This window comes from Vulpes vulpes, chromosome 12, assembly GCF_048418805.1.
Source record: "Vulpes vulpes isolate BD-2025 chromosome 12, VulVul3, whole genome shotgun sequence".
NCBI classification, from domain to species: domain Eukaryota; kingdom Metazoa; phylum Chordata; class Mammalia; order Carnivora; family Canidae; genus Vulpes; species Vulpes vulpes.
The window spans coordinates 61,272,846-61,295,342 of record NC_132791.1 but is presented as its reverse complement, the minus strand read 5'-3'; the positions used below and the strand labels follow the sequence as shown (position 1 = coordinate 61,295,342).

The following is a 22,497-nucleotide window of genomic DNA, read 5'->3' as shown; positions in this document are numbered from 1 at the left end:
GGCATACACATACAAACCAAAGGAGTTTTATGGAACTAACAATCTAATGCTGATCAGATTATCACGCTAATGAAAATTAAAACTAACTGCTAATACATCTACTAAAAACTCGATGGAGACTTAGAGAACAGGAGTCAGGGAAGATTGCTCTGGCTAAGTGATGCTTCAGCCTGAAACTCAGGGATGAGTACAGTTCACAAGGCTCAGAAAAAGCAGTACACACCAACATCCTATGTAGGCCTGAGGACTCAAAGGAAACCCAGTGAGGTCAGAGAGCCTCGAGCAGAGGGGAAAGATGGGAGACCCAGCCAAAGAAGTCAGCTGGGTCACAACTACCCAAAGGCTAAGAGGGCAAGATCCTAACTCTGATTTTTATCCTCAGAGAAATAAGATGATACTGGAGGAGTTAATGGAGGGTGTGAGGATTCCCCGAGTGTCAACATCACCCTGGCTGTAACAAGAACAGATGAGAGGGTCCATTACTGAAATGACACTTAGAGGACAGTCAGGTATGGACAGGAGTGTCAGGGTGAGTTTTCAATGCCTATGAGAGATCCAAGTAGAGGTCAAAATGCAATTGGTTAGCTGGATGGCTCTACCATGTCAAGGATATAAATGTGAAAGTCCCAGAGTTACACTGTGTCTCTGAAGCTATGGGTGCAAATAAGATTGTTTTGTATAAACTAAGTCCTGAGCTTGGAGAAAGCCCAACACTGAATGGCTAGAAAAAAGGAAAAGCAGCCTGCAAAGGAGCTTGAGGGATGGCCAGAAAAGTAGAGGCACACCAGGAGAAGAGTGGCACGGAGGGTAAAAGACAATATATAAACATGAAGACAACAGTGTAGAAGCTGTCAGTAAGTTTGGGCAAGATGAGAAGTAAAAGGGATCTGCCACTGGGGGCTTCCCTGACACCTGGCTGGAAGGACGAGGCTGGGGTGTGGAGTGGCTGGGGTGGACAGGTGAGTGTAAGGGAAGGAGGGATGGGAGCACAGGCTATTCTCTCACCAACCCTGGTTCTTAACTAAATTTGGTTCAGTGACATATAATACTTTGGCCAGAACGAAATTTAACAGAAAAAAATCTGGCGATCTACCTGAAATTTAGTTACTTTCCATGTGAGTAATTATAAAGGAAGAGACCTGGTCCAAGTGTAGTTTTTGGCTTTGATTTAGGAAAACAGGATCTGACTTAAAGTATATCTGAATCTCAGTTGCAATCAATATGATCATAAGTTGGAATTACTGTGAATTTTGGGACCCTGTCAGTGAATGCAGATAAGCAAGCCCCTAGGGCTAACTGCTCTGAGAGGCTACCTGCTGCTGTAGACGGTGTTTATCCTCTTCCAGCTGTCTCATCTTTAACCTTTCTAGTTCAACCTGGTGAACACAGTCTTCTTTGGCCCTCCGGATGGAGTCCTGAAGTTCTTGCAGGTTCCGTTCACGTTCTGATTTCAGTTCCTTTCTTTCTCTTTGAACCTGAGAACAAGTGTGTCTGTTAGAGGTCAGCTCACTCTTGGCTGCATTACACTGGTCAAGAGTCTGTTATCCTTATATACAGTCAAAAGTTTAGAATATTTACAAATTTATTTTCACATCCTTTTCCATTATTAAAAGGAGTGGTTAAGTATATACTGAAATCATACATTTTTAATCCATCATCATTTAATTTTAAAATAAAATGTATATTCAAAATTCCATATATGACTTGCATAAATTCAAATGAGAAGGCCCTAATCACTTAATATTCCTATTTGAATAAAACCTCAGCATTGTGTTACCTAAGCAAATATGCCCAAGTTTCATTCCTTCCTTAGAAATTTCTTAGATTCTAGGGGTGCCTGGGTGGCTCAGTTGGCTAAGCATCCAACTCTTGGTTTCAGCTCAGGTCCTGATCTCAGGGTGGTGAGATCAAGCCCTGTGCTAGGCTCCCTGCTCAGCAGGAAGTTTGCTTAAGGTTCTCTCTCCTTCTCCCTCTGCCCTGATCTTTACAAAAACACTGGGGCACCTAGGTAGCTCAGTTGGTTAAGCAGCCAACTCTTGACCTCAGGTCTTGAATGAAGGATTATAAATTCAAACCCTGCTAAAAAAAAACAAAAAACAAAATTTCTTACATTCTGCCTAATAACATAGAAGGTGATTGAGCCTTAGTGTTGGAAACCATATATTTAAGGTCAAACATCTAAATCAATTTAGAAATTCCAGAAAATGTGTGAAGATTAGGTTAGAGAGATATGCTGAGAAAAATTCTGAGAAATACAGGTGGTTAGGGAAGGGGCATATAAACTTAATGTGGAAGGAATTCTATTTACTTTGAAATGACTTTTGTAATAATTTAAATAGACATTTAGAGTCAAATTTAATAAGACCTAACAAAATTGCTGACTAGACACAGCACTAAAAAAAGTTTTCATTCATCCTTTGGATCTAACCTTTAATGGGCAACAAAGAGGGATAATCCCTTTTTACTGAGAACGTCAGAACTTTAGGCCACTAAGCATGTGCTACACATTTTCTCTATTCTCTAGGTAGTACACCTGTCCTTCCTTCCCCATAATGGGAACGTTAACCAAAAATCTCTACCACTGCAGACGTCAAAGTTGGCTGAATAACATTTCAATTAACAGACACTTCACTGTCTATTCCTCACATTCTGACCTATTATTGAACAGCAGTTTTCTCCATCATGCCTACAAGACAATTTCCATGAAATGGATTTTACATGAGCATAAAGGAAAAATAATAGTATGTGCCTAGTATATGGATTCTGGGAAATGAAGACATACGACAGAGGAATACAGTTACCTCTGATTCTGCAAGGACAAGCTGCTGCTCTCGCTTCTCTAAGTCAATTAGGGTTTTTTGAAGTTTTCCTTCTAGAACAGTATATTCAGCCACCTAAAATAGAATAAAAGAAAAATTACCTTTCCCCCATATTCAAAACATGAACAAATTCAACAATGCATACATTATAACTTACTGAAACAAAAAGATGTAGGAATAGTAAAATCATGAATTATATCCACCAATTCAAGGCAGAAATTCTTTCTAGTGCTCAAAGGAAGGAAGCCCATCTAGCCTCTGCCTGGATGCCTCTCCATTTCCTGAGGAAGCTCTTTCTCTCATGGGGCAATGAGACTACTAGTAAAATCCTATGTTCAGTCAACACTTAGAGCTCCTTAAAATCTGCCTTGGTCAATACTCCAGTATTCCTCTGACACCCCCCCCCCCCCCCGCCCCTTTATCACTTATACTCCTTTCCTAGAACACTGGTCAGTTTCAAGTCAGTCCTCCTCCTGGTTCAGATCTGATCCTTTCCTACAATTCCAATAACTGAGCTCATGATTACTTCTGAAGCCAGACTCCCTGCTTGGGACCCAAGCCTAGCACCCCAATTGCTATGGTCTGAAATCCTGCTCTGCCCTTTGACCCTGTGAGTCCCAATCAGAGTAAGAGGTCTGCTAGGTCAACCTACACAGGATGTAGGACTCTGACAGTTTTTTTATCTTTCATTTCTGATCATTTTTACTAGAACTTTCTGAACCACTTTTTCTGGTCTCACCAACTACTCTCCAGATCCCAGTCCTCATCCTAATCTTCTCTTTCCCACAGTCATTAAGACATTGGTTTGATGCTCCTGAATCATATTTGTATCCCTTAAACAGAAGGAAAATAAAAATCTGTCTTCACATATTTGAATCTGGTGATAGCCATCATGTATCCTCTTAGTGTTTTTTCTTCTCCAAGATAAATACAAGTTTTAGCTATTACTCACATATTAGGATTTCTACATCATCTAATATCTTGGATTTAATCTAGAGTCTAGATTCTAGACTAAAGTCTTTTTAAAAACGTGGTACCCAGATGTGATCTCACTACTTCAGAAGCCAAAGAATGTCCCCTGGCCAGAGATAAGAATAACAAGTATGTTAACTTAGTCTACAGCTGCATATGCTATTTCAGGATCCTAATCATGTCATTTGCTGTGTCAAAGAAAATCCCCCAATGCTTTTGTTTTTAAACCTGGGATAACTATATCCACATACCTATTGTCCAAAAGACTGATGTGTTTACAGAATATGACATTTCTCCTTGTTAACTTTATTTCAATGATTTAGTCCTAGCCTACCAACCCATCATGATCACTTATATATTAATTCTTTTAACTCTACCACCTACCTTTGGTTTATCTAAAATAAAATTAAAAAAAAAAAAAAAAAAAAGCTAAGCATGCCTTACCTCCTTAAAAAGTCCTACAGAGATAGGGAAACAGGATGATGAGTCAGAATTCCAATGTTCTGCTTCTGGGAATGCAAAGGCATGCAGAGCCCTGTCTCAGGAGGTCTCCTTACCTGCTATATGACCTCCACAGATGACATGAACCACCTACCATCATGTACACTCAGAACTCCCAAATCCAGATTGCAAAGTCAAAATCCCCTCCAGAGATTGAGACCTCTAAGTCTGAGTATCTGCTGCATATGCCAATATTCCCCATGTATCTCAAACTAAAAAATGTATTAAAAACTAGAAATCATCATTTAAATAACAAAGATCTATTCAAAACCTAGCAGGTGTGGGTAAAACAAAGTCCTGTGAAACCTGTACTCTGAGGGAAGAACTACGAACAAAGTGGGTGTTTAAAAGATTTTATTTATTCATTCATGAGAGACACAGAGAGAGGTAGAGGCACAGGCAGAGGGAGAAGCAGGCTCCATGCAGGGAGCCCGACGTGGGACTCCATCTCAGCTCTCCAGGATCACACCCTGGGCTGAAGGTGGCATTAACCACTGAGCCACCCAGGCTGCCCTAATGCAATCCTAAGTAAATGATAAGACAAAAATAAGCAGAATGAGTGTATAGTTATGCCTTCTTCCTCTGCCCCCAGGCACTATTTTGGATATAATAATGATGAGAGAAGACCTCACTCAGACAATTCTCAACAGAAACCAGGAAATACCTCTAACAAAAGAACATTCTATTGATCCTTAGCATGTCTAAGGAACTACAAGGAGGCCAGGTTGGTGAGAACAGACTGTAGCAGAAGGCTGACAGAAGAAATGAGGTCATAGAAGCAGCTGGGAGACAGATCACATAAGCCCTGTAGGACTTGTAGGACTTCTCCACAGTGACTCAATTTTACAGTAACTTACCAAGTTTTAGAAAATGGATCTCATCCTAGTTGACCATATTCTTGCAAGACAGGGCACACATTATACTGGATGAGTTCTTACTCTCAAATGTATTTAGGTTGAAATAAAATGGCAACATCCAATCAACTTCTTGGACATGACTAATTCAAATAAACAGCCACTTACTAGACAGATATCATATTGCATTTTCTGAGCAGAGTTCTTATTAACTAGTCAGGAGCTTGTCATTTCAAGCTGAAATGGTAATAGAAATTGTATATATTGAAAGCCAAATGAAAGATAATACCAAAATGACAACCAACAAAAAATTACCTTGACTTTTTTTTTTCCAACCCATTACACAAAAACTGATCTCTCTCTCTCTCTCTCTCTCTGGCAATAGAAAGTTGAATTAGGGCACAAGTTGGATTTGTCAGAATTATTAACTAAAAAAAAAATTTTCAAGATTTGACTTTTGCATGCCTCAACACTGAAAAACTCTTTGACAACATTAAGAAAATAGTTCAAAAATAAACTTATCTTGCCTTAAAAGCTAAATAAAAAATACAAAAACTTTAAATATTTCACAGCTCACTCAGATTCAATTCATAAAGAATACCTGAGGACTATAAATGCTACTTAATATGAAAATCACATTAGGGGGATCCCTGGGTGGCGCAGCGGTTTGGCGCCTGCCTTTGGCCCAGGGCGCGATCCTGGAGACCCGGGATCGAATCCCACGTCGGGCTCCCGGTGCATGGAGCCTGCTTCTCCCTCTGCCTGTGTCTCTGCCTCTCTCTCTGTGTGTGACTATCATAAGTAAATAAAAATTTAAAAAAAAAATTATTTAAAAAAGAAAATCACATTAGGTACAACCACTATAAAATTTGTGTGAGGGCCTCTAATTTTTTTATTTTGGTTATTTGAACATTTCTTAAGAATAGACCCTTCAGAGTAGTCCTATTTTTCTTTTAACTCACTGGTTTTTCAAAATTTTAATGGTTGAGGGGGATCCCTGGGTGGCTCAGTGGTTTAGCGCCTGCCTTTGGCCCAGGGCGGGATCCTGGAGTCCCAGGATTGAGTCCCATGTCGGGCTTCCGGCACAGAGCCTGCTTCTCCCTCCACCTTGTCTCTATCTCTGTCTGTCTGTCTGTGTGTCTCTCTCTCTCTATCATGAATAAATAAAATCTTTAAAAAAAAATTTTTTTTTTTAATGATTGAGAATTAAGGGAGATAAAGTTGAGACAGTTACTTTAAAGTCAAAGGCCTGGGGGACTGCTGCTCGGTCTACCCATAGAAGACCAACTGCCCCTACTCTACAAACATGAATGGAACAACCCACACAAAACAACTGCTGTTACACACTGGAGAATGGGCAACCCGGGACCATCAGCCCTGACAGAGCACAAACAAATGAGGATCTATGGGAACTCTAGTGGACTTCCTTGGCGGCACTTTCCAGAATCTAGTTCAGAGAAGGGGGGCATCCAGCAGGGCCTCTCAACCTGGCAGACTTGAGGTGACAGACAGGAAACTGAAGAGGCTGGGGCAAGTCAAGTTCATGAGGAGAGGAGGCAGATTTAGAGTAGTCAGCTCTAGTGTGAGGCCAAACTCCCTGGGGCTGGGAACATTACACTGGAACGCTCAAGGATGAAGCATTCCCAGAGCTCAGACAGGTCTGAGGAGAGTATGCCTTCCTACCCGACTGAAAGGAGAGACCCTGTGACATGCGAGGCATAAACATACTACCACAGACCCCAAGGCTATGAGATGTTGGCAGCTCACTCTAGCAAAACTTAAAAGGATCAAACTCCTCCCAAGTAACTTCATATCACAGCGAGATACAGCAATCCACAATATGAACCTCACAGTTTCTGCCAGCTAACAAAAAATTACCCATCATGCGCAGCAGTGGAAAATTATAACCTATAACCAGGTGAAAAAAACAGAGACCTCAAAATGATACTAGTTGGAACTAGAATATAATGTATTATAAAGATAGTGCAGACACTGAAGAGTATAAAGGAAAACATGAACATGATGAAAGATGGAGTATGTTTAAAAACAAACATTATATGGTCTCATTCATTTGGGGAATATAAAAAATAGTGAAAGGGAATAAAGGGGAAAGGAGAAAAAATAAGTGGGAAATATCAGAATGGGAGACAGAACATGAAAGACTCCTAACTCTGGGAAACGAACTAGGGGTGGTAGAAGGGGAGGTGGGCGGGGGGTGGGGGTGACTGGGTGGCGGGCACTGAGGTGGGCACTTGACAGGATGAGCACTGGGTGTTATTCTGTATGTTGACAAATTGAACACCAATAAAAAATAAATTTATTAAACAAAGACCCAAATAGGTCTTTCAGAGATGAAAAATACAGTATATGAAATGAACAATTATGCTGAATTGGATTCATGGCAAATTAGACCCCTGAGAAGAAAAGATAGGTGAACCTCAAATCACAGCAATAAAAAATACCCAAAATGAAGCACTGAGAAGAAAAAAAAGGACAAACAATTCACTTCTCACTGGGACAGTTATCAAGCAGTCTAAGATACACATACACTGGAATCTATCACAAAAGAAAGAAACACAGAAGCTCATCAAAGAAGCTCAAAGATTCCAAGCAGGGCGAACACATGCACAGACCACAGAACCACAAGGCCCACCAAAATCATAATGCTGAAAACTAGTGATAAAGAAAAAAATCCTAAAAGTAGTTGAGAGAAAAAAAAAGACATTACAGACAGAAGGCCAAAGTAAAAAGGCCTGCAGATTTTCCATCAGAAACAACACAAGCCAAAATGCAAATAAAACAACTTTCAAGACTCCAACAAGAAACTGTCAACTCAGAATTCTATACCTGGTAAAAAGAGCTTCTAAAATAAGGGACAGGGGATCCCTGCGTGGCTCAGCGGTTTGGCACCAGCGTTTGGCCCAGGGCACGTTCCTGGAGTCCCGGGATCAAGTCCCACATCAGGCTCCCGGCATGGAGCCTGCTTCTCCCTCTGCCTGTGGTCTCTGCCTCTCTCTCTCTATGTCTATCACAAATAAATAAATAAATAAGGGACAGATAAACACTTCTTCACACAAAAGCTAACAGCATTTATTGCCATCAGACCTATATTGCAAGAAATGTTATGTATTTCGCTAATAAAAAGACTACTGCCTCAGCAACATCTATGATGGTAACAGCACAAAGGACATATGCTGAACATGGACATGTACGGTTGTAAACTTCTTAAACTACACATGAAGTGGTATAACAGCATTTGGAGGCATACTGGAATAAATTAAAGTTGCATATTTTAAATCTTAAAGCTACCACCAAAAAAAAAAAAAAGCAGTAAAATAGAGATACAGGTAATAAGGCAATAGTAAAAATAAAATGGGATCATAAACAAGTCAATGAATCTAAAACAAAGGACAAAAAAATAAGAAAAGATGGAACAAATGGAAAACCAAGAGCCAAACAGATTTAAACCCAAGCATTATAAAAAAAAAAAATTCCAAGCATGTCAATTATTATCTATTAAATATAAATAGTTGAAGTCAGGGAAGAAAATAAAATAACTTTCAAGAATATTCTAGTCTGCACCTTGCTTCTGTCTCTTGGTTGAATGTAGCAAACCACCGTGCCATTGGTGGTCTTCTCTCATTTATAGATACATCATTAACTGCTAAAATGAAAGCTAAATAGCAAGTCTAAATTTCAGGGTTTTTGTTTTACTCAATAACATGAGTGTAAATGGGTAAGTACTGAACTTTTGCCTTTTTGGAGTAAGATCAGATGGTCTTGTTATTTGTAAAAATGTCATTTATTCCAGAATACAAGTCTTAAAAAGGGCTTATAAATTTTTAATGTTTTATTAACTAACAAGTTATAACACATATATACTTAAATGTGCAGTTTTCTTTTTTCACAAAAAAGTAGGCTTTTTTCCTAGAATATTCATTTTCTGAATGAATAATACATTTGCAGGTTTCAAAATCAAAAAAGCACTGAACATCTTACAGAGAAAGGCCTTCCTCCTACTACTGACCCATTCAGCACTTTATCCAAACCAATCAACAACCACTATACTTTGTTATTCCAGATTTTTTTTTTGATGCATGTACCAGATACTATCATGAAGATTTTTCCTCTCCACCTTCAATTTCTAGAGAAGTTATTACCTTTTTCTTTACAAGCGATTCTCTCTCTCGATCTCTTTTCTTCCATTCCTCTGCAAGAGCCTGCATATGAGCCAATTCCTTCTGCCTTAGCTACAAAAGGCAAACATATCACTGTTTCAAATATACAAATCAGTTGTTCTCTGGTAAATAATTAATACTGATCACTGATCATGTTTTTTTTCAGGCACTCTATTTTATTCTTAAACCAAATAAAGAGAAGGCATGAGATAAGGAATACCCATGTGAGTATAAAGCTAATGTTAAGACCTGTTTTCTAACTCTCATTTCAACACAGATGATTCTAGATGATTCTGTATGCTACATGAGGGGCAGAAATTAAAAGAAATGCCCAAGTTTCCAACCTCTGAATTGTAGTCTTCAATGCTAATTCTGCCCCAGAGTCATGGAGAAAGTTAAGGGGAATCCTTCTGCATGGCTTCTGCCCAGCTGTCATTTATCGAGTAGTTTTTAATTCTATTTTACTGTAAGGGTAAAGCATTCTTGATAGTGAGGGACTGGGTAGGGTACCCATGAACAGAGAGAAAAATCTTATGGAGAAGAAAGAAATGTAGTCAGTAGACAAAAACAAAACTGCCTTAAAGTAACATTTAAAAAGTAACCTGGTTTTCAAAAATGTCTTCTTGCATCTCTTTCCACATTTCCAGCTCCAATGCTGCTTTGTATTCCAAGGTTTCTCGAGGCTCTGTCTGGACTTCTGAAGGACATGGTGCAGGGGGAAGGGAAGATGGCTTCTGTTGTACAGCAGATAAACCCTGAGACATGAACCAAAATGTATTGAAACACACTGACACACATAGCACATTAGATCCATTATAAGGCGTCATGTCACACTTTCAGTGATACTTACCTGAGATGAATCCGAGACAAGAATCTCACGCATTTTCACTAGTCCATAATCTTCTAGAGTTACTGTGTAAGAAAGATCTATTATCCTGTTGTTTGACCTACAGGTTAAATCAGAAATATCTTAAAATTCAAGGAAACACTTTTATATTATTTTTCCTTTTATTTCCCTATGCTAAAGCACTAATTAGGTCACATTTCTTGTATCTGACACTGTTGCTACTCAAACTGAAGTTCTATACGCTTCACGACCTCCCACATACAAGATCTTACTTGAGTATACACAGATCTTGAGTATACACACTCTAGTAAGTACATACCTATATTCGCTAAAAAATAGGAAAATACTGTAGATATGGAGAAATATAAAATCCTATTGCCATAGGTAGTTACTGCTGAATTTTCATTTCCTTCCTCTCGCGTTTTATGCACATGCACTCATATACATACTGAGATCATACTATTTTGTTCCTTTCTCTCCATTTCCATCAGGACCTTTTTTCGTGTGTCATCAATATTAATTCAAAAATGCACATTTTAATCATTGTAAAATAGCCTAATGAATTTACATAGCAAAATGCAGAAAAAAAATTTCCCTACTCTTCGTGATATAGATTATTCTGAATTCTTATTCTACATTTTCCTAGTATGAAGCACTTAGACATAAATCTTTTACTGCATGGGAGCATTGTGTCAGGATAATTTCTGAAAATTGGATAATTATATATAATTTTTATAATAATGAGGATATCTCTGTATCACAGAACCCCATGTAGCTTTTACCAAAATATTAGAGAAAAACACAAACTTGGCTATAAGAAACATGGCTTTGTCTACATCAAATCTATTCCATAAATCTTTGTTCAAAGAAAACTTCAGTGAATGAAACCCACACAAGCAAACCCTTAATAATCAACTGGCACATTTTCTTCTAATCTCACAGCTTTTAGAAGACATGAATAAAGCAAAATGGAGCACTATCTTAGCTAATTCTCAAAAAACTTCTCTGTGTACAGAGCAGGGCAATAAAAGTTAATATTCATAACCCACAGATTTAAAATAACTAGCAATGATCTAATTATTTTCATGATATTCTAGTTATTTGACCAAAAAATGGTATTTTTAAAATAACTTTCAGTTCAGCAGCATCTGATACTCTAAAACACCTCTTCCCAGATCCTCCGAGTACAGGTTTTACTCAACTCTTTACTTTCTGCAAGTGACTAGAGATGGGCAAGAGCAAGAAAAGGAATTTCAAGCTACTCTTAGATCTCAGCTTTTTACTGAGCCTGAGTTCATGCTACATTCTAATTATGCTTCAAAAATCAAGGCATGTGATATATAATATTAAAGTATATTTAGGCTTCTGTTGCTAAACTGAAAAAGATCACTCAAAAAAGGTCTTTTGTGTAAGATATGTGAACTTCAGTTTTTCCCCGTGCCAATAAATTCCAGGGCGGAAGAACAATACTCTTTTTAAAGTGTCAAATATTTGTAACATTCTCAGAAATTAGACTGGAAGCAAAATTTAAAATACCTGTCAAGTAGAAAGCCAGTCATTCCCAAAGCAAAGTAATGTAAAAATTCATTATAATACTTAGTAACCCTGATTACTAACTAAAAATAATAGCCGGAATTTAAAATTCTCTGGCTTAAGAGACGGGAGGGAAATACCAACAAGGCTAAGTGTTAACAGAATAATAAGGTAAAATGATACCAGAAAACTAAAAAGCAAATTAGAATATAGCACCCATTGGTCAAAGAAGAAAGATCAAACAAAGATGACAAGAAAGGACAAGGCTGTACCCAGTTAATAAGAATAAAAAGTAAGCTAAGACCAATTCTGAGAAATGCATTACCCCTGTGCTGCTATAAAAGGCACACTTTCACTATAAGTTTGACGCCAACACTGTTCACCACTGGAACCTAAGAAGCGTGTTTTTTCTGAAGACAAGACGTTAGAAAGCTGGATTCTGGCGATTCCCAGAAGTAAATCTTTACTCATTTTATCCTTGTGCCATAATTCAACCAGCAGTGGAATCCTGAGGAAGAGAGAAACAAGTGTTCATATCTATCAGTTCTGAACTAAGTTGATAACATCTCTGAGTTCTCCATATGGAGTCAAAGATGTTTTTGTTACCTGGATTATAAAGACTCAATTCCATGGGTAACCAACAGAAAATACTATTACGTTTTCTACACCTCTTTCCATGCAGTTAAGAAAACCCTTCAGACACTATTTTTAATCTTCCTTCTTCCTTTTAAATTAATACACAAATTTGAATTGTGATACTCTGAGAAAGTAAAAAGACATTTCAGATCTCATTTTTCTTCACAAATCCAATTCAGACAACTGGATTAACACCTCCATGTTATATAGATGACAAATCAGAAAAAGCCAACAATAACCACAGTCAACTGGTGAAGCAGTGATAAAAACTAAATAGCTTGTTTGTATTTATCTTCATGGATTATGAGGAAACATGACTACTTTTCAAAGCTGCTTCTTTACTCATAGGCCTATCAACATAGTTCTAACATCTAAATTCAGACAAGATAGTAAAATCTACAAAGAGCCTCTGTAACCATATAAAACTTTAAAGCAAAAGCACAAACACTGCAGACATTACCAGTACCTTTGTTCCTAGGTTTTTCAAATGCACTGACTGCTGTGAATTTAAAACTCTAAGGCTTGCTCTGTTAACAAGATATCAATTTTCAAGAGTAGGTTCATATCATTACAGACTGTATACATATTACCTTAAGAAGGTATCTTGCAGCTGATGAGGCAAAGTTGCAAAATCAAATGCACAGTAAGACTGCGGGAGAAAAACTTCCATGTTTTTGCGAACTTCAACAGGAGGATTAGTCATAATAGGAGCTGCACTACCGAAGAATGGATAGGAGTACCTAAAATTTAAGAAAAAACAAAATCCTATGAGACAGTTGACAGGTAAGGCTTATAGTCTTTTTTTTTTTTAAGTATAATATGAATATAATGAAATGAACAGAATTTTTAAAATAGGGAAATGATATAAATACATTATGGTTTTAGTCCTATTGCCAACTTTAAAATACTACAAATACTGTCAGTGTCAATATAAAAATTATAGCAGTTCTAGAGAAAATATATTATGTGTATACACTAGTTCCTCAGGCTGCTTTACAAGTGATCTGAGAATGACCTTCTGGGGAATAAGAATTTTGGCATTTTGAAGGCAAAGACACCAAATAAGCAAGAGATGGTCATTTTGAAACTTCCCGAGTAAGATGAAGTCCAAAGACCAGGCCACCATTCGTTTAGGAGTTCCTTGAGGGCACGGATCCCATCTTTTTCATCTGTACCCTCCCAGCAACAAATAAGCCCTTTTGAGCACATTCAAGAAATAAAATACCTGCTGAATTTACTTTGTAAACTTACTTTCTCTATTCAATAATATCTTGACTTTTATGGACTAACAAACTCTTAGTTAACTCTAAAAGGGTGCACCCATGGAATTCTGCCTTTGAGAAACAAGGATGAAAGCAGATGAATCAATGAGTAACAAGACTACTTTTTCCTTTCATCACAGAAACCACACCAGATGGAAGGATGCCTGACTATCATAGAACTTACTTTGTATTTAAAGCCAAATACAAAGACAATGTAATGCTCACTTCAATTTCATTTTGTATCTTGTTATTCATTAGGAAAACTAGAGCTTAAAGCCTAGGAGTGGAATCTACTTTTCCTAAAACAAGAATCCCATGCATTCATTCAATTCCACTGAAATCAGATCATCTCACAAATCACATTACACAGTGGCCAACTGCAGTTTCATGACAGGTCATGAGAGCATGACAACATGAAATCAAACTCAAACTGTTTTAAAAAAAATGCTATAAGATGCCTCAAAGACATAACCAATGGCCCTTATCAAGTGAATTCTATGTAGCATGTGTAAGTGAATCTTAACTGTTTCTTTAGAATACATTTTCCCTTTTCTTTGCCAAATGAACTTCTGGCAAAATCTGTCTTCTTCACTAGGTTGAGCTCTGTGTTTACATGGCCTATAAACCCGCAATAGCAGACACACTGCTGGCATAATGTAGGCACTTAATGATTAAACAAAAGGCCTGTATGACAAGACTGAACCACTAAAAAACAAAGATAAAAGTGCCTGGTACTCAGGCTGGGACAGACTTCCCCCCTCACAGCTTCTAATTTTAGATCATCCCACTATTTCTATACTTCTAACTAACAGCATCTCTGGGTACCCTAAGGTCACATTCTCTACTAGCACTGGTAAAGGGATCTCAGTTAAAAACATGGAGAGAGGGATGCATGGGTGGCTCAGCGGTTAAGCGTCTCCCTTTGGCTCAGGGTGTGATCCTGGGGTCTCATGATTGAGTCCCATATCGGGCTCCCCGCATGGAGCCTGTTTCTCCCTCTGCCTGTGTCTCTGCCTCTCTCTCTCTCTCATGAATAATAAAATCTTAAAAAAAAAAAAAAGGAGAAAGTAAATAATTAAATAATCATTCTTATTTGTAAAAAAACCATTTTAAGAGATGTTCTAGAAACCTTTTAAGAAAAGCTTTGTCAATGAGAGAAAGCTTTTTTTTTTGTTCCTCAATTTTCAACCAGGATTATCATAATGTTTCTCAGCCTCTAACAAGAGGTAAAAAGCCAAACTTATGCTGTGATGGAAAGACTCCCATTCTGTGAATTCACTACTACACTCAGCGTTGGGTCCCTTTGATTTGGTCCACAAATCACATCAAAGCTCAGGGGATTCTACAAACAGCTTGATAAGAATCTAACAACTGAAAAATTAAATAGGTGTATGAGTTAATGATGCATCTGAAAAACAGGTATGCAGTAAATAACAGCAGGGAGCACTGTGTAGTTGCTGACATTCCTGGCAGTGGCAATCCAAAATGAGAGAAAGATTTTCTAGTTTTAACCACGTAAAGAGCAATAGCTTTAATAGAAATGCTAATGCTTGCTCCAAAGAAATTTATAAGGAAAAACTACTCCAAACAAAAACACATTAGTGTACTACTACATTTAATACATATTTCAGCCAAAAAAGTTGATGAAAATGTGTTACTGTTAAAAACAAGCAATTGAGGGCAGCCCGGGTGGCTCGGTGGTTTAGCGCCACCTTCAGTCCAGAGCCTGGATCCTGGAGCCCTGGGATCGAGTCCCACGTCAGGCTCCCTGCATGGAGCCTGATTCTCCCTCTGCCTGTTTCTCTGCCTCTCTCCCTTTCTGTGTCTCTCTCATGAATAAATAAATAAAATCTTAAAAAAAAAAAAAAAGGAGTTGTGTAAAGCTATTTAATTGACTGAAATATATACGTATTTTAATTTCTTTTATTGAACAGGGTGAACACATTCCACTTGCAGTTCATTAAATATGGTTTTTACAGTCTCAGCTACCAAGTGTAGATATTAGATATAACCTCCCATTATAATAAAGTTTTATAAAAAAAACAGATACAATACTTCCCTTATTTTGACCTATACCTCTTCTAGAAACAACACTTTTAAAAAAATTTTTTTTAAGATTTTATTTATTTATTCATGACAGACACAGAGAGAGAGAGAGCGAGAGAGAGAGAGTAAGAGAAAGACAGAAAGAGAAGAGGCAGAGACACAGGCAGAGAAGCAGGCTCCATGCAGGGAGCCTGACGTGGGACTCGATCCTGGGGCTCCAGGATCACACCCCGGGCTAAAGGCAGCACTAAACCGCTGGGCCACCAGGGCTGCCTGAAACAACACATTTTACAAGTTCAAGAGTCACTTTGTTTTTTACCAAGGGGCATTACTACATTGTCATAAATACCTGTAATTATTATTAGTTCTCATACCAACAATGTCACCCTGGTTTAAATTCAAAGTCATTAGGACAGAGCTTTGCCCCCTTTTCAGTTCATGGGTTTAACAATGTTTTCACTTCGGTGATATTTCTCCCTCTATTATTCCCAAATAAAGGAAAGCCATTGCTCTTCAGAAAATAATACTATGAAACAAAATCAGATCATACCTTAATATACAGTTGATTGGAAAACCAACTTCCAAATCATGGATACTCCTTAAGTCTATTGAAAAGCAAAAATGATGTGATGTTGCTGGCACAGCAATCTTCTGTCCTGAGGCTGTTTCTGAAGCATGGGATGCAGTCACTGCCTGGCCCACTGCCTGGGCCACCGAAGCAGGTACAGAAGTGATGGCTAGAATGAACATAAAAATTTAAAAGAAAAAATGCCATTTGGTAACAATTTCTTTTCAGTTATTTACATCACTTAAAGAAATCTCATTTACCTTCAAGCAAGGAATCTGATCATTTGCTTTCATAAACATGAATTAAGCCATCAACTTCTTGAAGTGACTTACCCAAAATTATGTAGGCTTTAATTCCCATTTTAGAACTGTGTAAAAAAAGACCTTACTCTTAATATAGATTACAAAACACAAAAGTATACATTACTGATGCTGTGGTATGTGCCAGCAGCCTGGCAGGCACCAACTTCTTTCCAAGAGGCAGCTAAACTCAACTTAGTATTTGAAGGGTTGTACTTGAGACGTACTGCAGACATAATTTCATCACTTTTTAAGTAGTAGTTTTGGCTATTTTAGGCACATATGACATAGTCTAACAAAAGAGATAACTAGTTCAATCCCTAGAGACCAGAGATGTTTTGCGAATAGCCCAAGTCCAAGAGCTATTCAATGACCAAGTGATAACTTGCACCTTAACTTGACTCCTAATCCACCACTCTTTTAATTACTTACACTAGGAAATATAACTGCAGATCCTTACGCAGTAGATGGGAAAGGTTTAGAAAAGCAGATAACACCGTTCTCAGGCTAACTTTCAGATCAAAAAGGAGCATTATGATTATTAAAATAGGCAGTAGCTCTTCTAAAATTCCAACGAATTCACAACATTCAAGTGTTTACTAGTTAAAAATACATTCAAAATGTAAAATACATTTTACATGTAAAAATACATTCAAAAGAACTATTTTCTGTCATCTCTTCTGCATAAACTACCGTTTCTAAAATAAAAGTAACTGGAAAACTCTCACCCAAGCAAAATCTATGAGAAAGTTACAGACTCAATCTAAATTTATTCCAATTTAAGCAAGTTTTTTTTTTTTTTTAACATCATGACACACTACTGGCTCTTAAAATAAAAAACTCACAATTTACTTAAAGACCATGAAAACTCTCTTAATCATTAATTAAATGGCTATAAAATATATGCCTAAAAAAATCAGTAAAAAGAACACCTTACCCTTTGGATTTGGTTTTGTATCCTTATCATATTGCAAGCTTTCCACTTCACTTCCTGTTGCATCATCTTTTGTTGGAGGTGAAAGGTTTTGAGGTGGAACAGGGGACATGCTTGGTGACTTTGGCCCAGTGAGTATCTTCTCTTTTATAGGAGTTAAAACTTGCTTCTTTGAATGCTGTAGTTCATGTTCATTCTGGGTCTTTAATTCAATTAAAGACTAAAAACAATTTTTAAATAAAGTATAATTTGCAAAGCACTTTCCTTCATAATTAAGCAAAAAACGAGATGTTGTTTTTTAAAAATATAAGCTTCCTTTCCCAGTTTGGATATTCCTAGTCTATTTTTCTTCATAATTTGCAAATTTTCTTATAGCATCTAGGACCAGAAAAAGGAAGATGAACAGGAAGGAAATATGTATTGAGAGCTGAGTACCAAAATGTATCCTAACTGTAAGAAGGGCTATTTGATAAAACAAGTCAGGCCAGGTGTCCAGGGAATGGTTAGTATTACCAAAGCAATAAATACAATGGAGGCCTGCTACTAAAACAAAAAATAAAAACATATCTAATAAGATTTTCTTCCTTTCCTTTGTTCAACCTTCTTCTAAAAATATATGCATATATATATGTGTGTGTGTGTGTGTATATATATATATAATATATATATTATATATATATATACTTAAACTCTCACTATGGTTTTTCTATCTTTAATTCATAACCTACATAAAGATAGTTCTTCAAAAGAAGCACACTACAGTTGATTCCGGGGCTACATATAATAAAAAAAAAGTATGTCCAAACATTCATCTCTGCTGCCTAAATAGCGTCTGAGGACCATAAAGTACCGTGAACCAGGAACTCTGCCTTAGCTCAAGCTGAGTCAAAGAAAATGATTATGATTAATGCAGATTCCCCAAAACTAGGTCTAACAACATTCTCTTTTACACGGGTTCCTTTTCTGGCACTGACTGACCATGAGTTGAGGGTTGAGGAGGCATAGTTCCTTTTACATGAAGGGCACTTGGGAGTCTGCTTGAGATTCTCTCTCTGCCTCTCCTTTCCAAAAATAAATAAATCTTTGAGAAAAAAAGAAAAAAGAAAAAAAAAAGGGGGAGGCGCCTGAGTGGGTGGCTCAGTCAGGTAAGGGTGTCTGCCTTCGGCTGAGGTCATGGTCTCAGGGTCCTGGGATGGAGTCCTGTGTAGGCTGTTTGCTCAGCAGGGAGCCTGTTTCTTCCTCTCCCTCAAATAAATAAAATATTAAAAAAAAAAAAAAAAAAAAAAAGACTGCATGCAAAGGCTCTGTATAAAGACTCAAAAGTATAGCCAAGAAGCCACAGTACTTTTCAGAATGGAAGTATCATATAATGTAGGCCACTAATTAAGAATACTTTCTCACACAAGGTAAACTCTTCTGAAGATCAACTTTTATAAGTAGCTATGAATGACACAGCAAAAGCTGGAGGAGGGGATGGATGGTTGCTACTTGCCTGGGCTTCTATGCCTTCTCTCTGCAGAGCCACAGACACTCCCACTGTTGGGGCTAGCTCCATGGGAACAGGTGCAAGCTTCTGTTTGGCTCGGTTTGGAGGGTCAAGGATAAAAGCACCCTCAACAGTGACCGGGCGCTGGTTGATTTCTGTACTCCCCTTTTTCAGCAGTCCAGTTAGGGGTACTTCTGTACTTCCAAGTGAGTGGTCTCCACAGCAAAGATGGATCTAGTGGGAAAGAGAAAATCAAAATAGGCTTTATATTCTCTCTCATCTCCAAAACACATTAACTTAACAGAAAGGGAAGCCTGGATGGCTCAGTTAGTTGAGCATCCTATGCTTGGGCTTCAGGGTCTTGGATCAAGCCCCACAGCGGGCTCCACACTTGTTCTCAGCACAGAGTTTGCTTGAAATTCTCTGCTTCTCCCCCACTTTCTCCCTTCCACCCCCATCGCCTCCCACGCCCTCACACCACAATTGTGCACATGGCAGTCTCTCAATCAATCAATCAATCAACCAATAAATCCTTAAAAAAATAAAATGATCCAGAGAAGTAAAGTATAATGCAGGTTATCTTACTGACCTGCAGTGACTAAGAGATTCTCATACATGATGATTAAAATTGTTGGTAAGGCATAAACCTTACAAAGAACTCAATAATAAAGATAGAGAGAAAGAGCAGGAGGGGGAGAAGACAAGTCGCTGCTGAGCAGGGAGCCTGACTTGAGGCTTGATCCTAGGACCCGGAGATCATGACCTGAGCCCAAACCAAAAGGAGGATGCTCAAGTGACTGAGCCACTCAAGCACCCCTTTCTTTCTCTTTTCCTGCTTTTCCAATTTTATACTATAACAGTATTGACTAGTACAAGGTAAAAGAGATTACCTTTCAGGTGGACTGTACTGTTTATCACTGATAGCTAATCAAAACTTCGACAATACCCCTTCTGAGATGGCTGTTCAGGTATTTATTTTCCTTACTATATAGGCAAACATGGTGTCCACGCACAATAAGCAATCACAACATGAAACTATTTTTAGTTCTAATGTTTGCAATGACCAGTCAGCTAGTTTTAATATTATTATGTGTGACGTTGTTGGTGGGCTGGAGAGAAAGGATTTTTATGACTTAAACGTCCAACAGAATTAAGTGAAGAGGGGAGCCTGGGTGACTCAGCGGATTAGCGCCACCTTCAGCCCAGGGCGTGATCCTGGAGACAGACCCAGGATCGAGTCCCGTATCAGGCTCCCTGCATGGAGCCTGCTTCTCCCTCTGCCTGTGTCTCTGCCTCTCTCTCTCTCCCCCTGTGTCTTTCATGAATAAATAAATAAAATCTTAAAAAAAAAAAATAAGTGAAGAAAGAAGTTCTTACTTTAATAAACATTGATATGTCAGATACAGAAAAAAAATTCAAGACGTTTTGAAAGTTAAAAACTATGTGAAAAGATGAAATGCAGGGAAAAAAAGCAGTTCATCATTTTATACAGTATTTCACTATTTAGTACCTTGGGTTTAACAAAATCATCTCCAAAATTTAGTTCTACTATACTTTTTTTTTTTTTTTTTTTTTTTTTTTAAGATTTCTTTAGAGAGGGAGCACACGGAAAGAGCAAGCATGCACACGCTCTCAGGTCAGGGATCAGGAGGAGCAGAAGGAGAGAGAGAGAATCTCAAGCAGACTCCCCTGAGCACAGAGCCCAAGGTAGGGCTGGATCTCATGACCCTGAGATCATGACCTCAGCTAAAATCAAGAGTCCGGTGCTTGACCGACTGAGCCACCCAGGTGCCCCATAGTTTTATAATATCTTAAGGCCCCTTCCCACCTTCCACCCAAATTGTAAGCAAAATCCCATGCCTGATCATATTAAACAAATGATGACCTAATCCTTTATTTTACTCTCCCACATCAGTCTGATGAAAAGCAATTGTAATTAAAAATAGAACACAAATGCAGGGGTGGCTCAGTGGTTGAGTATCTGCCTTTGGCTCAGGTCCTGATCCCAGGGTCCCTCACAGGGAGCCTGCTCCTGACTCTGCCTATGTCTCTGCCTCTTTCTGTGTGTCTCTCATGAATGAATGAATGAATGAATGAATGAATGAATGAATGAAAAATAAAAATACAACAGTCATTTTCACTAAGGTTCACTTTTAGGAGAGTCCAATAAAAAAATTACTGTATAAAAGTACTCAATTCAAGGGCAGGCTTTGGAAAGTTGTGTTATTTCTTTGCATTTAATAGTAAAGAATATAAATTCTGAAATCCCAGAGTGTGATCTGTGTGCGCATAGCTACCATGCCCACTAATTAATGATGAAATCTTCCCTGAGCCCTGGAACTTTGGGCTCCAGCCCCATTTTTTATTATAAAGCTTGAAAACGGATACACCTCCTTTCCTAATAACTAGGCAAAAGAGGAATTTTTCTCCTAAAATTCAGAAATAACAGTTATGCTAGGACTTGGCAAGTCAGGATAATTGTAAGAAATTAAAAGATGTGGCAGAAAGATGACCTTCACTACCGAAGTAAGAGTTTACATACCTCTCTAAAGCTTAAGAAAATCATCTCTAATAAAAAAACAATTTTCTGCAGTACTTACCTGTAGTTTAGACTGAAGAGCCAGGTAAATACGAAGAATTTCTAGGCTGCTACGTATTCGAACAGATGCTCTCTCTGGCTCAAAGTTTGGGTTGATCAAATCATTGAAGGGTTCATTTGTAACATCATTTCCCAGCAAAGAATAATAAAAGAAAAACTCAGGCTGTCTTTCTGGAAGTTTCATGGTACATGGAATTAACTAAGCATTTAAGGAAAAAAGAAAAGAGTATTAATTTGTAAACCACTATACATGGTTATGCATGTCTGACAAATTCCCAATATTGGCTCAAATGCTGATTTTTTAAAATTTCAAAGTCTTAAAATTCATCACTCAAAATTTCTAAGTCTCTGAAAAATTATTATGAAATAACTAGTTTGATTAATTTTTCTAGATTCACCATAGGAAAGCCCAGAGACAAAACTATTTTTAGAGATTTCGGTAATTTTCAAGTTTACTTTTCATTCAACTGATCCATGAGTGAGTAGATGACAGTTCTTTTAGAAGAAAGTGGTCAAGTATCTTAAACTGAGCTTTCTTGCTTTTCACATACTTTATTTCAACGAATTCTTACTCTGCCACCCTCTTCATAGATATGAGGAGGGTTCTAAACAACCTTAATCCAAGCTATTTAATGTAACACCACTTAATCCAGGCCTTTGAGGAAAAAAAAAAAAAAAAAAAAAAACTTCCTAGCCACTCTGTCAAAACTGATAAACCTATAAATTAGCAGTTTGAACACTACAGGAAACATCCTTCTGCTGCATTCCTAAAGCTTGTAGTTTCAGGGCCACATATGGCAAAGCCATGAATTCTTAGCCCATAAAATACAAAATACCTAACAGACCTTAAGTGTTCACTAGCACTGTTGTTAAAAGTAACAATTGCTGTATTCAGCAAGAGGAGATGGTTAAAATATACTTTAGTTATAGGGCTGCTAGACAGTGATATCCCGACACAACAGC

General features: G+C 37.8%; 1 protein-coding gene across 8 annotated transcripts in view; it reads right to left on the bottom strand.

Annotated features, from left to right (window-relative positions):
• CEP120 (centrosomal protein 120) overlaps positions 1-22,497 on the bottom strand; it is a 116,814-nt gene that overhangs the window by 26,642 nt on the left and 67,675 nt on the right. For all 8 annotated transcript variants that reach the window (XM_072728713.1, XM_072728712.1, XM_072728714.1 and 5 more), the window contains 11 exons: positions 21,536-21,733; positions 18,942-19,169; positions 17,453-17,669; positions 16,199-16,385; positions 12,931-13,080; positions 12,030-12,212; positions 10,175-10,271; positions 9,927-10,079; positions 9,307-9,396; positions 2,802-2,894; positions 1,314-1,475 (listed from right to left, as the gene is read on the bottom strand). In XM_072728713.1, the coding sequence (XP_072584814.1) occupies positions 1,314-1,475; positions 2,802-2,894; positions 9,307-9,396; positions 9,927-10,079; positions 10,175-10,271; positions 12,030-12,212; positions 12,931-13,080; positions 16,199-16,385; positions 17,453-17,669; positions 18,942-19,169; positions 21,536-21,733 (1,758 nt within the window). The remainder of the gene's footprint in view (positions 1-1,313; positions 1,476-2,801; positions 2,895-9,306; positions 9,397-9,926; positions 10,080-10,174; positions 10,272-12,029; positions 12,213-12,930; positions 13,081-16,198; positions 16,386-17,452; positions 17,670-18,941; positions 19,170-21,535; positions 21,734-22,497) is intronic.